The sequence below is a fragment of the Erythrolamprus reginae genome, chromosome 7 (genome assembly GCF_031021105.1).
Source record: "Erythrolamprus reginae isolate rEryReg1 chromosome 7, rEryReg1.hap1, whole genome shotgun sequence".
In the NCBI taxonomy this organism is placed as follows: Eukaryota; Metazoa; Chordata; class Lepidosauria; order Squamata; family Dipsadidae; genus Erythrolamprus; species Erythrolamprus reginae.
In genome coordinates, this window is record NC_091956.1 from 67,466,446 (window position 1) to 67,480,891 (window position 14,446).

Here is a 14,446-nt window from a genome sequence, read left to right on the forward strand (position 1 = left end):
CAGTTACATTGACTCAGGAGAGAGAGAAGCACACATATATAGAAGTTATATGTGAATGCTTCCTATATTGTTTCTATTGCTATCTCTATGCTATTACTATGGCAATTATAACTTATCACTAAGACAACTACTATGCCTTTCACTATTACTATTCCCTCCGAACTTGAAGTGAGAGCATTCCATGTTCAGAGAGCGTTAGTATTATTATTATTCAATCAATCAAATTTATTTCAGTCTTAGACTAGTATGTTACTAATAATATAATTATCAGTATGCCAAAATAGAAATAAAAATAGATTCATAATAATAGAATAAAAAGTGAAGATAAAATTAATACAAAATTTAAAAACAAATGAATTCTATAAAATTACAATTACCATTTTTGAAGAATAATCTAGCACAATTTTAGAAAGTGAAAGAACATGAGTTCTGGTCCTGCCTTAGCCATGAAAAGCAGCTGAGTGACTTTGGATCAATCACATTCTCTCAGCCCAACCCATATTACAGGGTTATTGTGGGCAAAATAAGAGGAAAAAGGTATGTTGGATATATTTGCCACCTTGAATTATTTGTAAAAACAAAGGTGGGATACAAATAAATGCTATAAACTGAGACAACGATCACTAGAATTTATAAAACACTATGAGAATGTAAGGCAATGCTAACATAGGTTTAGTCCAATATTTGCTGAAGCCTTTGCTAGGGTTTGTTGGAATTAAAATCGTAATTTTATATAATTATAACAAAAAATAAAACTTAAAACACAATGTCGATGTTTAAAAGGAGAAAAAGGGAAAGGGGAGGATGAAGAAGGAACTGGAGAAAGAAAAAATATATTATGCAGAATAATTCAGAGTTGGAGGCCTTCTAGTTGAACTCCTTACCCAAGCAGGAGATCCATACTATTCCAAACAAGTTGCTGTCTAATGTCTCAAAAACCTCTAGTGATAAGCACCCACAACTTCTGAAGGCAAGTCATTCAACTGATTGTTTTTACTGCCAGGAAATTTCTTCTCAGTTCTAGGTTGGCTCTGTCTTTGATAAGTTTCCATTCATTCATTCTTGTATTTATTTATTTATTTATTTGTTTGTTTGTTTGTTTGTTTATTTATATTTTATTTTATTTTGTCCAATACATAATACACATTGAAGAGAATAGATATGTAGTAATATAAATAAAGAAAAGAATAGAAGAAAAGATATAAAAGTATAGGTGAACATATTTGAAAGGAAGAAAAGATAAATGAGATGAGGAGAGACAATTGGACAGGGGACGGAAGGCACACTGGTGCACTTATGCACGCCCCTTACTGACCTCTAAGGAACCTGGAGAGGTCAATCATGGATAGTCTAAGGGGAAAATGTTGGGGGTTAGGGGTTGACACTACATAGTCAGGTAATGAGTTCCACGCTTCGACAACTCGGTTGCTGAAGTCATATTTTTTACAGTCAAGTTTGGAGCGGTTAATATTAAGTTTGAATCTGTTGCGTGCTCTTGTGTTGTTGCGGTTGAAGCTGAAGTAGTCATTGACAGGTAGAACGTTGCAGCATATGATCTTGTGGGCAATACTTAGATCGTGTTTTAGGCGACGTAGTTCTAAGCTTTCTAGACCTAGGATTGATAGTCTGCTTTCGTAGGGTATTCTATTTCGAGTGAAGGAGTCTTACTCTAGAATAGAATAGGTTATCTCCTCCTTCTTTGTGACAGCCTCTCAAATGTAAGTCAAATACTGAGTTATTAAAGGCCAGCTAAGGCTCTGTATAATATCACTTAGGATTGGCTTTTACTTTTAATCAAATCTCTGACATAAGACCAGGCTATATAGTATTGGAAATTCCTGCCTGCAGTCAGCAAGCAAGAGATTAAGATAATTAGCTTCCACTCTGCTTGGACATGTTATGTATGGGGAAATATACATTTCTCTAGATTTCTATTAAAAAGGCAACACCGTAACAGTTAATTCAGTTTCAATCATCCCTTCATCAAAGGAGAGAGCCACAGCTTTTTGTTACATGATAGAACCACTCCAAGACAGAAGGTAGGGCATTATAGCAATCAGGAATAAAATATATTCTGGTGTTTGGGGGACAATAGTGTAATGCAGCAATCCCCAACCTTTTGGGCGCCAGGAACCAGTTCTGTGGAAGGTGGTTTTTCTGTAGACCAGGGTGTGGTGATTTTGAGAGCTAATTGGATTCAGCACGTGTGGATGGGGCTTTGCTCATTTATATGGCCTGGCATCTTTCACGCCATGGAGTGGTGCCAGTTCATAGACCATGCCCGGGGCCCTCTGGTGTAATGTATAGGAACAACTTTGTGTGTGTGTGTGTGTATTCACTGAATTTCTATCTGGTGGAGCCTAAGATCACTTTACAGCAGCATTTCCCAACCTTGGCCACTTGAAGATATCTGGACTTCAACTCCCAGAATTTCCCAGCCAGCATTTGATGATGATCTTCACTGCATTAGTTCAAATTAGCAGACAAAATTCAGCCTTTAAAAAAAAATGTTTCAATTGTAAGCCATTGCTAGGTTTTTCTTGATGGCATTTTGTTCTTATTATGACATTATTTTGATATTCGTGTTTTCTTTCCAGCTCATTCAATAAGTTCCCTTTTTTAATTTGCATTAATGCTTGTCCTTGGTTATCTTTTATGTAATCAGCCAGTGCATGCTTTTCTTTGACAGTTTGTTTCAGGTAAATGTCTACTTCCATTTCTCCAGAACAGGTTTAATCTATCATTATGGAAACGAGTAGTCATTAGCTTTCTGGGTTTCAGCTTGTGTTCAATTAATTGTTCCGGCAGCATATCATTTCACAGGTATGCCACAGATATTGATGGCTTTCACAGTATTTCCATCAATTTTGCCTTTGCACTTTTCTGGTTCTTTGGAAGTGATTTAGCAATCACATTTTAAACTTGCCATTACGGTGTTCCCTCGATTTCCGCAGGGGATGTGTTCCGAGATTGCCCACGAAAGTTGAATTTCCGCGAAGTAGATGCGGAAGTAAATACAGTGATCCCCCGAGTTTCGCGATCATTGCGAAAGGCTATATCGCGATTTTTCCACCCGATGACGTCACTCCCTTCCTTTCTCATCTTTCTTTCTCTCTCTTTCTCTATCTTGCTTCTTCCTCTCTCACACTCTCTTCCTCCCTCTCTCATCTCTTTCTTTCCTTCTCTCTCTTTCTCTATCTCTCCCCCTCTTGCTCTCGAGCGGCAAGTGAGCAGCCGGGCGGGCAAACGGGCAAGCGGCAAGCGATCTTGGGGTTTCCCCTTTGCCTGGGCGGCGGGAAGACCCAGGGAAGGTTCCTTCGGCCGCCCAACAGCTGATCTGCTCCGCAGCGCGGCAGCAGCGAGGAGCCGAAGATGGGGTTTCCCCGTTGCCTGGGCAACGGGGAAACCCCATCTTCGGCTCCTCGCTGCTGCCGCGCTGCGGAGCAGATCAGCTGTTGGGCGGCCAAAGGAACCTTCCCTGGGTCTTCCCCGCCGCCCACACGCAAACTCCACCATCTGCGCATGTGCGGCCATGGAAAAAGGGGCGCGCATGCGCAGATGGTGTTTTTACTTCCGCACCACTACATCCCGAAATATCGATTATCGCGAGGGGTCTTGGAACGGAACCCTCGCGATAATCGGGGGATCGCTGTACACCATTTTTGGCTATGGACAGTATCACAAGCCTTCCCTTAACACTTTAAATTATCCCTAAATTACCATTTTCCATTCCCTTAACAACCATTTACTCACCATTATTACTGGTATTCGCCATAAGACACTTAGTGATCCTGATATTTATAAACATAATTATTTATTAACAATATTTTTTTTTGTTATTTATTTGCAAAAATTATTAGTTTGGCGATGACATATGATGTCATTGGGTGGGAAAAACCGTGGTATAGGAAAAAAAACGCAAAGTATTTTTTAATTAATATTTTTTTAAAAACCGTAGTATAGGCTATTCGCGAAGTTCGAACCCGCAAAAATCGAGGGAACACTGTACTTCATGTTCTCAGATGATAAAAATGCCCAGATACTTATAGGCTTCAGTCAGATAGCTTCTGCTGGCTTATCCATTCAAAATTTCAATTTATTCTATTTTTACTGTAGCATATTACTTTAGCTCAAATTTCATTGCCATAGCTGTGTTAGAAATTCTTACCATACTTGTCAATTGTCGTTTTTCAATTTCTAATTTTCTGTAAAGCATCAGGTCTCCCATATAAAGCAAATATGACATTTTTGCTGTTTGGTAGCCAAGATTTGTCACTGGAACTAGAATCATAGCAATAACAAATAAGAGCGATGTCACTTTAGAAGATGCCTCTCCTAATGTTGACACCACTACATTTTTATTTTCAACATCCATTCCAATCTTCCACTGCTTATTTTTTCTATAAACATTCCAATATATTTTTGACACATTATTATTATGGTTCATCATAGTCAGCACAAGCTTAGATTGGACGTGGCACTTTTATTCACCTATAGAGTCCTTCCCAATAACATAGGCAGATATTATGGTGGGTTACAGTCAGTCAGATTAGACTAGATTTCATATTTATTCATGTATCAAGTCTCAAGGATCTTAGACAGATGTTGTTTATATGTTAACAGTATCGCCTCAGGATGTAAGTTATTCCAAATAAAGCTGCTTTTGCAATAGACTGGTAACAATTTTGTCAATAATTTTGTAATGATAATATATATTATCCTGTCCTTTTATACATACCTTATTTTCCCCATTACAACAACCCAATGAATTGGGTTAAGATGTGAAAAAGCAACTGGCCGAGGTCACCCAGCTGACATACAGCAATTTTTTATGATAAGGCTTTTGCATAATCAGAATGTTTTATAATTGTTGCAAGAGGTCAAATGGAAAAAAATATTTCAGTTACTTTCCATATTGGTCATTGTTTATTTCAAGAAGCTTAATATTAATTAGGAATAAATCCAGCTTTGATAATTTCACTGCAGGCTATGTCTCAGCTATGTTATCTTCAATCTAGAAAAAAAGATTTTAAAAGCTATTAATAATGGTACATCCCACAGTACAGTACATTCAGTCATATCCATCTATACAGTCTACTTATTTAAAAAAAATGATAGTCTCAAAGATTTTGAATTAAATTATAGAATGCTTACCAAACTCTTGAAAAATCTTTGTAAATTTTCTATGGTGTTATGGTGACAAAACAGTTTATATTTTACAATTATTATTACTACTGTTAATCAGATAGACCATAATGTTAACTCAGTAATGTGGAATTATAAATTAGTGTATTATATGTGTGTCTCTGTATGTGTGCACATATGAAACCTCAGGGTTTTTTTTTACTTCTAGCAGCTGTCTGGATTAATCCCTGCAGTTCACTTGTCAAGATTTTATTTGTTTACCCTGCCTACTTTATTTATTTATTTATTTATTTATTTATTACTTAGATTTGTATGCCGCCCCTCTCCGAAGACTCTTCTAGGACTAAGAGAAAAAATAACTGCACAAGGTCACACAGCTTGCTTTGTACCCAACAGGACTAGAACCAACACTTTTCAGGTTTCAAACCTGGAAACCTTAACCACTAAACCAAACTGGTTATATAGTAGGCTGAAATTACTCCAATTCAAAATCAGGAAGTTAATAGGAAAAATAATGGGCCAATTATTCCTAGAAATGGTATATTGGTTGTAACAACGGGGTTTATTACTAAAGGGGCAGTGCTTTCAAAGTCTGTTACTATTTACAATGTTGGGTATCAGCATTCTTTAGAGAAATTAATGTGAAGCAATTTTAGTACAAATAACTATGTTTCCAAAAACTTGAGAAAATACTGTTATGAAAGCTGGCATTTGTAAGGTCCCACATTTAAGTCTAGTTGCTGTTATGGCTGTTATAATCTCGTATGATCTTAGAAAATGTTAAGAAAATCAGTAGATAATGGTCTAAACCAAAGCCAGGAATAAACATTACTACCATTACTTATCAATTACTAAAGTTGAGAAATCTACATTCCCTTCTCCCCTTTCTCTTCTGCCATTTATAATGGGAAATGAGAATTTTGAATGCTAACCAAAAATATATATGAAGACTGAGTTCAGATATAATAGTGTTTTTTCTTTATGAATATGAGTCAGCTTCTCTCAACTATAGATTTCTGAGTTCTTCAAAAAATCTACCAAAAGCTTTAATTAATCAAAATTTTATTATATCAAATCTAAAACTATGGCCAGACTCAATCAGTGTTAGTTGCAACAAATCAATTTCATTATAATGAAGTTCATTAATTTCAATTATTAGTATTTCAAAATAACCAACGTTTAAATTTGAACACCGTGCTAATAGTGCTAATGCTAAAGTTGAAGTGAAAACACCATGGCTGTATTTCAATAATGTTCTAAGCTTCCATAGCAGTTTAATAAACATGCATGCATTGCCATATTCATCCTCTTATGAGCAATGACAAAGTGAACCAATTGCATTTTCAATTTGCAAGACTCAGAATTTGAAAACCAATTGGACTAAAAAAGAATGGAGTAAAGTCTATCACTCCAATGTGGGGCACTGAATTTTTTACGGGCAATGAAAAAAGCTACATAAAACAACATAAGAGTTCGGACGTATTTTTAAAATTTACAAGTTGCGAAAAAAAATCAAACCATAAAAAGAGTAAGGATATAAAGGCTTGTTTAAATACTTACCACAATAATCAGATTGGCATTAAGAATCTCGTTCGTTTTTTCTTCTTTCATATTCTGCCATTTCGTTATTATGGTGCCTGATAAGCTAAAAAATAATCATAGATAAATACATGGAACATACAGTACAAGGTTAGCATGTTCTTATAAACTATTATTTCATTATAGTGGCATGATTACAATTTATACATTAAAATAAATGCATACAACTTATTCATTTATTTTACTTAGAATATTAGAGTTTCTGTTGTGAAAATGATAGAATTCAAATGATAATTTCAATATCCTTTAAAAGTCTACCTTAGTTGCAAATTATTCAATCTTGCCAATTTCTAGCCTGGGGCTACATTTATTATACACCATGTTAACCCATGACAAGTTTGCAGTAATTCAGAACAAAAAATATTATGAATAAACCAATAGTGTCCCCAGCTAATTCATCAAAATTGTGACCAAAGTAATCTTTGGAAACAAGTCTAACAGTAACTTCCTATTTGGAAAACTGCAGCAAGATAATTATTTCTCTATTTTAAAAGAGAAGTAGATAACATGTTTCCAACCTTTACACATAATGCTTTTAAGAGAAAAAGCTAGGAAGGTTATCAGCTTCAGCCTTATTCAAGATATATGCAATATTCTGACATCACAGTCAGTTTGGTACACAAAGGCTAGTGTGCCCAGAGGTGGACTACGACCCAGAACCTTAAATTGCGCTCGCCACCGCAGCTCATAAGTTCGTGCAGAACCAGTGCGATTTTGCTGCTGCACCTGCGGAGGTAGCAAAATCGCGCACGGAGCCGCAGATAAAACCTCACTGAAACACAGGCACAATTTTGCTACCTTCACAGGTGGAGCAGTAAAATCATGCTGGTCCCGCAAGAACTTACAAGCCACGGCAGTGAGCGCAATTTAGCGTTCCGGCTCATAACCCACCGCTGAGTGTGCCACAAACACAACTAAAGTCCAGTTTTAAGTAAGTTTCTTCCACAATTCTATGCAAGCTAGGACGTCTAATCTAGAACCAATGTACTGTTTCCTGTTGGTGACATTCCACCAATTAGGAAATACATATCATATAGCTCCTTGAGATACATTCATGTTCATATATAATTAGTTATTGTTTACACATTTTTCTGAGTTTTAATAGATTGACCACTTACCAGTCTTCGGAGAGGGGCGGCATACAAATCTAATAAATATATAAATATATATAAATATATAAGGGCAACTATGGAAAATGATCCATGTAAGTGGTCAATCGATTAAAACTCAGAAAAATGTGTAAATAACTAATTAAAAGTTATTTTACAAATATTAATTTCACACATATTCTTACCATAGCCCATAATAGAACTGTTGCAGAAAGACTCAGGCCAACTTTTATCCAGTTAGGCTTTGATTGATCTTCCCTTCCTACTGTGTATATTGAACGAGACAATGCTAAAATAAAAAAGTTTCAAAATACATTAATTCAGAAATGAATGTAAAATACTTTTGGAAAATAATTCTTCAGTTATGGATTAGGTATACATTTCCCAATTAAACCCCAAAGTAATTAAGTCACATTATGATTATCTGAGCCACAAATTACATTATTTGTGTCCCAGATTATATTTTCGTAAAACAGACAAGATAGAAATAGGAAACAATTTTAGCTGAAGTGTCATAGTTGTGAATAAGTATGCAGTTATTAGATGAAATTCGAATTTTGTAAAGATTAATCCTTTTCATATGCTCTATGATTAGTTCTATCAGAAGAAAAGTATAATACAGTTTATTGTAAAACACAAATAGAATACTGTACAATAAACTGGAAGATGTAATGGTGTTTTAAATTTAAAATAGTTTTTAAACAAATCTAAACCCCATCTTTTTACTCCGTAAAGATGATTTTTTCCTACACTCATGTATAATCCCTGGGATAATTTTTTTTTAATGAGGTTCCAATGATAAGACTTTTTCTTCTGCCAAACCAATCACTGCAGGGTACTAAAAACAGGCATCTTACACAAAGTAACCCATCAGACTTTCGATGGAAGAAAAAAAGAGGAATGTAACGACATGCAATTAAAAGGATATGCTCATATGTTCATCACTCTGATATAGAGATGACACCAATGCACAAGCACACCCAACTCGCTGCCCTAATTTGACCACACCGGCCCACCGCAAATCGTTGTACGCACAGAGGGGTCAGCAACATTGTCATTTAAGACCTGCAGCTGAAGGTTAAGTCTAAGGCGCAACGCTCACACATTCACTCAACGCGGGTAGGACAACAGAACACTCATGCAAATTGAATGTTTTCCTCTGAATAGCCAAGTCCGAAAAGAAAATAAGTCCCATTCGAGACCATGCAACTCACGTCGAGTAACTTTGCTTGGAACCTGCAAAAGCCACTTCGCGGCCCGCAAGGTCGCCGCCATGTTACTTTTTTTCTCCTCTCGAGAGAAGCAATGAGACAAACGCACCAATCCAACAGTGAGCGGGGCGGCTGCTAAAAAGATCTAAGAAAAGGATTTAGGGCGCCATCTGTCGACAACTCGGCAAACTACTCAGTCCGCCGCAATAGAAGCTCATCCCCACGATCGTTTTTAATTAGGGTTTGGATGTTTGATTTTTTTTTTTTACATTTCGGGAACTAAAATATACACAATTTGTATTGTTCAAGATATTCTTGAAATCGCTGCTGTGATAGCACTCTCCTAAATTCTCATGTGCTTTGTGGATTGTAGTAATCGGAAAATAACTGCTATTCTAATCTCATTGTTTTCATAATTAAAAGGTTGCAAAATTTATTTGTTTGTTTTTTTATGCCGCTCTTCTCCTTAGACTCAGGGCGGCTTACAACATGTTAGCAATAGCACTTTTTAACAGAGACAGCATATTGCCCCCACAATCCGGGTCCTCATTTTATCCACCTTGGAAGGATGGAAGGCTGAGTCAACCTTGAACCAGTGATGAGATTTGAACCGCTGACCTACAGATCTACAGTCAGCTTCAGTGGCCTGCAGTACAGCTCTCTACCTGCTGCACCACCCAATACTGTATATTTTTTAAAAATAATTAAAAGCATGAAAGTTGGGATAGCTGAAAATGAAATTTTGATAGCAAATACTAATCTATTCAGATCAGAGTATTCTAACACTTAAAGGGTTGTGTTGTTCAATCACTGAATGTGATTTGTGACCCCACAGACCATAGCATAGTCTTATCAGTGTTACCTCTGTCCTACACGTGTGTTTGCGTGACTGCATGCCTGGGAGCACGTGTGCGCACGCATATGCATAATTTACCTGCAGTAATCATCTGAAAAAGTTGACTTCTGAATAAATATCAAGTTTTCAAATCATAAATTTCTGAAAGTATTACGGAGTACAAAATAGATATAAAATTGGGCTTACATGCTTTCTAATGAAATAGAAATGGTCAGAGTTACAACATTACAATCCTTGTCAGCATCAAGTGGTTCCTCAGTTTAAAAAGTGCTGATCATTTTGGAAGCCATATACGTACTATTCATAAGGCTGGACTCCAATTTCAAATATCTGAGGCTTCCGGAATGTTGCCTTACAGCTGGATTTTCCTGTTTTTTGTGATTAATAATACAAGATTGTTGTAAGAAGTGGTAAAAAGACTCTGTCAGTATGAAGTTGATTGTATACCTTCATAGGGCAGATGAAAAGAAAATCTTAGACTGCCAAACTTGTTTTCCTACCCAATTTTTAATTGGACTTTTGTACTACAGATTCCAAAGTGCCAACTATTGTCTTTTTAAATCAGTGTTTCCCAACCTTGGCAAGTTGAAGATATCTGGACTTCAACTCCCAGAATTCCCCAGCCAGCATTTGCTGGCTGGGGAATTCTGGGAGTTGAAGTCCAAATATCTTCAACTTGCCAAGGTTGGGAAACACTGATTTAAATAAGTAACATCTAGTTTCATATCTACTGATAATGGGGATCTGTAGAAGGACATTAAATTCCAGATATTAAAGACATGACAGGCTATTTTATTTATGCTTTGGGGGTGGGGGTTCATGTGGGCGATTGTGACGAATGGCTTCTTGCTCTGACCATGCACTTTCTTTATAAGATGGTTTGGATATTTGTTTTAAGCTGTAATACTTTTTCTCCAGGACAATTCCAGCAACCTCCATAGCTCCTATGATTTTAGATAGAATTCTTTATTGGCCAAGTGTGATTGGACACTCAAGGAATTTGTCTTTGGTGCATATGCTCTCAAGTGCACATAAAAGAAAAGATACATTTGTCAAGAACCATGAGGTACAACACTTAATACTTGTCGTAGGATACAAAATAAGCAATCGGCACTTTAGTTCTTCGATTCGGTTTCCTTTTCTAAGAACGGGTCAACCCTCATACAGGTGTACAGTTGTGAAATCTCAATACTCGCACGACCAGACCTTTTCGCAGCTTCCGAGCTCAGCAAAACGCGCAGGCGCAGCATTTCCCCAAGACGCTGCGAGAGATTAAGATCGGCCCCATTTCCCGACTTCCCCTGTTGTTGCCATTTAAGTCTATGGAAAAAAAAAAGAGAGGAAAGAGGGAGGGGAGAAAAGGGGTCGTGGCGCATGCGCGCAAGTTCTCATGACCCGGCTGGGGAAGCCCACATTGGCGGCCATTTTGGCGGCGCCTCCTCTCTGTGGCCTGCTCAGTTACCACGTGAACCGGCCTCCGCCTGGGGCTCGCTGCGGAGCAGGGGTAACCGGCCACAGGCGTCCCGGCGGCGAGGCAAAGCCGCACAGACTTAGGAAGGGGGAGTTGCCGTAGCAAACGACGGCAGTGCTGGTGATAGCGACGCCCTGGCGTGGAGTCCCTCCTGAGAGGCGGCGGTAGGGGTGGTGATCAAGGGAAGCGGGTTCACCGGCCCGGTCGTAGCAAGAAGGGCGGAGGCGGTGGCGGCGGCGGCGACAGCAGTAGCAGAGACCATGCCGTCAGTGAGCCTCCCGCCGAAGGAAAACGCGCTCTTCAAGCGTATCCTGGTGAGTGAAAGAAGCCCTCGCCTAAGCCTGCCTACCTACCCGCCAGACGGAGTTTTCCCATGAAACTGGGGGCCCCAGGGATGCTTATCAGCAACTCCCTGGTCAGAAACAATGTCTCCCGCTTTCGTTTGGGTTCAGCTCTGCTGACAGATGCAACTTGGACTTTTAAAGGATCCCTCGGCCATGTCAGCGTTTCTTGTTCCAGAACTGCCCCGTAGAATGTGTTGGCCATGCTTTACTTCATCACGCCCCAGGGCCAGCTTAGAAGGGATTTGGTCGCTGAGAGTGGCTATTCTCTGGTTTTAGAAGCAAGTAATAGACAACAAGCCTTTGGTGGGCGAAACAATAGGAAGGACAGAGCAAAAAAACAAGCGAAAACCGTTTGTTCAATGAGAGGCAGATTGGTTCTTTTATTTAACAGAGAATTCAAAGTCAGACCACTGTTAAATCTTATTTTTTTTCCTTAGCCTGAGTCTGGTCGCTTTGAAAACATCCTTTCAGTTATCAAAGATTATTTCAAACATAAATCAACTGTTTTGTATGTGTTATCTTGTAGTACTGTTACATTGTGCTGATCTAAAATAAGTGTGCCTAATGTAATATTAGTGAATTAAAGTGATCCATAAAATTGATCAGTCCAGTTTTAATTTTGAAAAAAAAATAGATGAAGTTAAATTATTTGAAACAAGCATTTTGAAATCTAGGGATTGGTGAAATGGATAAATTGTTAATGTTTGCTCTTTGGTCTGTTTAAAGATAGGATTCTGTCTTAAATATTTGTATAATGTATGTGATATTTTTCTAGAATTTTCAAGTTGTGGCTTAGTGGACAGTGATTGTTTGTATAAGGTTAGACCAAAACAGAGATATCACATTACACCATGTAACTCAAGCCTGTATTAGACATCTAATGGTCATCTATTTTTAAGAACATAAATTTGTTCTTAGGAGAATATTATACCCAAAATATTGCAGTCATTTAGAATATGACAACTCTAAGTTACGAATGAGTAATTGAGATTGCACAGGAACGATGAGGCAGTTAATGTCCTCTTATATCAGAGATCTTCAAATTAGGCAACTTTTAGACTTGTGGATTTCAACTCCCAGAATTCTGTCTTATATCTTGTCTGTCTATATTCTGTCTTATATCTTGTAATACTTGTCTGGAACAATCTGTATAAAGGAATATTCAGAAAGAGAAGCTGTATTATTCTCTTTCTGAATATAGATTAAACATATATAATTGCATCCACTTTATATATAAAGTAGCTATAATTACCAAGCAAATAATTCAGCTATGGAGCAAATATAGTTGTCTTCACTGGAAGACACCTAAATATGTACAGTGCCTCTTTTTCCTTAATGCTTAGATTTTATATTTGTGGTATCAACAGTTTATTTGCATGAATGGTTCATAGTAGTCTCTGAGAAGATCTTTATATGATACATTATGGGTAAAATATTTTAGCTTCATCCTCACATCTTACAAAAGTGGAATATTAGAATATAGAATTTTATATATATGTACATGAAGTAGTGTAGGATTTTAATATATCCTTGTATTCTGTTTTGCCAAGTTTGTTCAGAGTAGATTACTTTGGAATGTTCGTGGTACCATTCAGGTTTTTACATTGGGCCTTATTAGTTTTGGTAAACATAGAATTCTGTCATAGGTATTGTATGATACGTATGCATTAATGAATAGACAGAATAGCAATAGAACGTAGGCTTATATTTCATAGGGCTTTACAGTCCTCTCTAAGCAGTTATAGCATCAGCATATTGCCCTCAACAGTCTGAGTCCTCATTTTACTGACCTCGGATGGATGGAAGGCTGAGGCAACATGAGCCAGTGAGAATCGAACTGCTAGCAGCCAGCAGTCAGTAGAATTAGCATTCTAACCACTGTTAGTTACTATTATATCCCAATCAATATATTTGCCCAAATAAACCAAGATCATCAGCTTTAGATCACGAGTCATTGTTCGATTATGAATGCCAGTTTGAATATGTGACTAAAATATCCTTAAAAGTCTTTGCTGACCAGAGAATATCTAGAGAAATTAAGTGGGGCCAAATGGGTTATATTCACATTGGACTAAAATTGTGATATTCTGAAAAATCACAATTCCTGACATATTTGAATGTAGCAATTTGTTTAGATGGAACCAATTCCAAGCTGAATATTATCCTAAGAAATACATACATTCATAGTAAAAGCACTGTACAGCGTAATTATTATAATACAGAAGTTGAGAAAATGGTTTTGCAGCAGGCAGTTAGACTTAAGATAAGAAACTTGTTTTAGTGTTCCTTACTTGTCCCAACTTGATTTTCTGTTTTAATGTAGTTATGCAAATAAATGATATTTAACTGTGTTTCTTAAGCACATGCAACAGATTCTCATTTTCTGTGGAAAATGCTAAACATATCTAATGACTTATCTGAACTTTGTAGAACTTTTAAATCCTTTTTTAAAAATACAGAACTAAGATAGTTTTGCTCATCTTGACAACTAAACATAGTACTTTCTATGAAACCTGTATCAGGACAAAATGTATAATGAATGAAAGGCACGTGTATCTTTACAATTCTATGAAATCAAAATGCTTTAAGTGTTAGACGTGGGAAATAGCATATTTTAAATATATAGGAATAAGATTCACTGTTTTTTCTCCTCCTATGCAGTTCTTGACTTACAGCCATTCATTCAGTGACTCTTTCAAAGTTACAGTAAT

The 14,446-nt window shown here is 37.1% G+C and overlaps 2 protein-coding genes across 2 annotated transcripts in view; one reads left to right on the forward strand and one right to left on the reverse strand.

Annotated features, from left to right (window-relative positions):
- Nucleotides 1-4,907: 4,907 nt before the first annotated feature.
- Nucleotides 4,908-9,175, reverse strand: NDUFC1 (NADH:ubiquinone oxidoreductase subunit C1). The gene is made up of 4 exons (XM_070757737.1): nucleotides 9,068-9,175; nucleotides 8,039-8,142; nucleotides 6,706-6,790; nucleotides 4,908-5,014 (listed from the first exon to the last, which is right to left on the reverse strand). The coding sequence occupies exons 1-3, from the start codon at nucleotides 9,126-9,128 to the stop codon at nucleotides 6,725-6,727; spliced, it is 231 nt and encodes a 76-aa protein (XP_070613838.1). The 5' UTR covers nucleotides 9,129-9,175; the 3' UTR covers nucleotides 4,908-5,014; nucleotides 6,706-6,724.
- Nucleotides 9,176-11,254: 2,079 nt separating this feature from the next.
- The window catches only part of NAA15 (N-alpha-acetyltransferase 15, NatA auxiliary subunit), a 52,714-nt gene continuing 49,522 nt past the window's right edge, over nucleotides 11,255-14,446 (forward strand). The window contains exon 1 of the mRNA XM_070757731.1: nucleotides 11,255-11,705. Coding sequence (XP_070613832.1) covers nucleotides 11,652-11,705 — 54 coding nt within the window. The 5' untranslated portion in view covers nucleotides 11,255-11,651. The remainder of the gene's footprint in view (nucleotides 11,706-14,446) is intronic.

What these genes read in the sequence shown, in the direction of transcription:
- NDUFC1 (XM_070757737.1), bottom strand. Translation starts at nt 9,128, where the DNA reads ATGGCGGCGACCTTGCGGGCCGCGAAGTGGCTTTTGCAGGTTCCAAGC. An exon ending in TCCAAGCAAAGTTACTCGAC is followed by an intron (nt 8,143 to 9,067) that starts GTGAGTTGCATG and finishes TTTTTATTTTAG; the next exon opens with CATTGTCTCGTTCAATATAC. An exon ending in CAGTTCTATTATGGGCTATG is followed by an intron (nt 6,791 to 8,038) that starts GTAAGAATATGT and finishes ATTATTTTTTAG; the next exon opens with CTTATCAGGCACCATAATAA.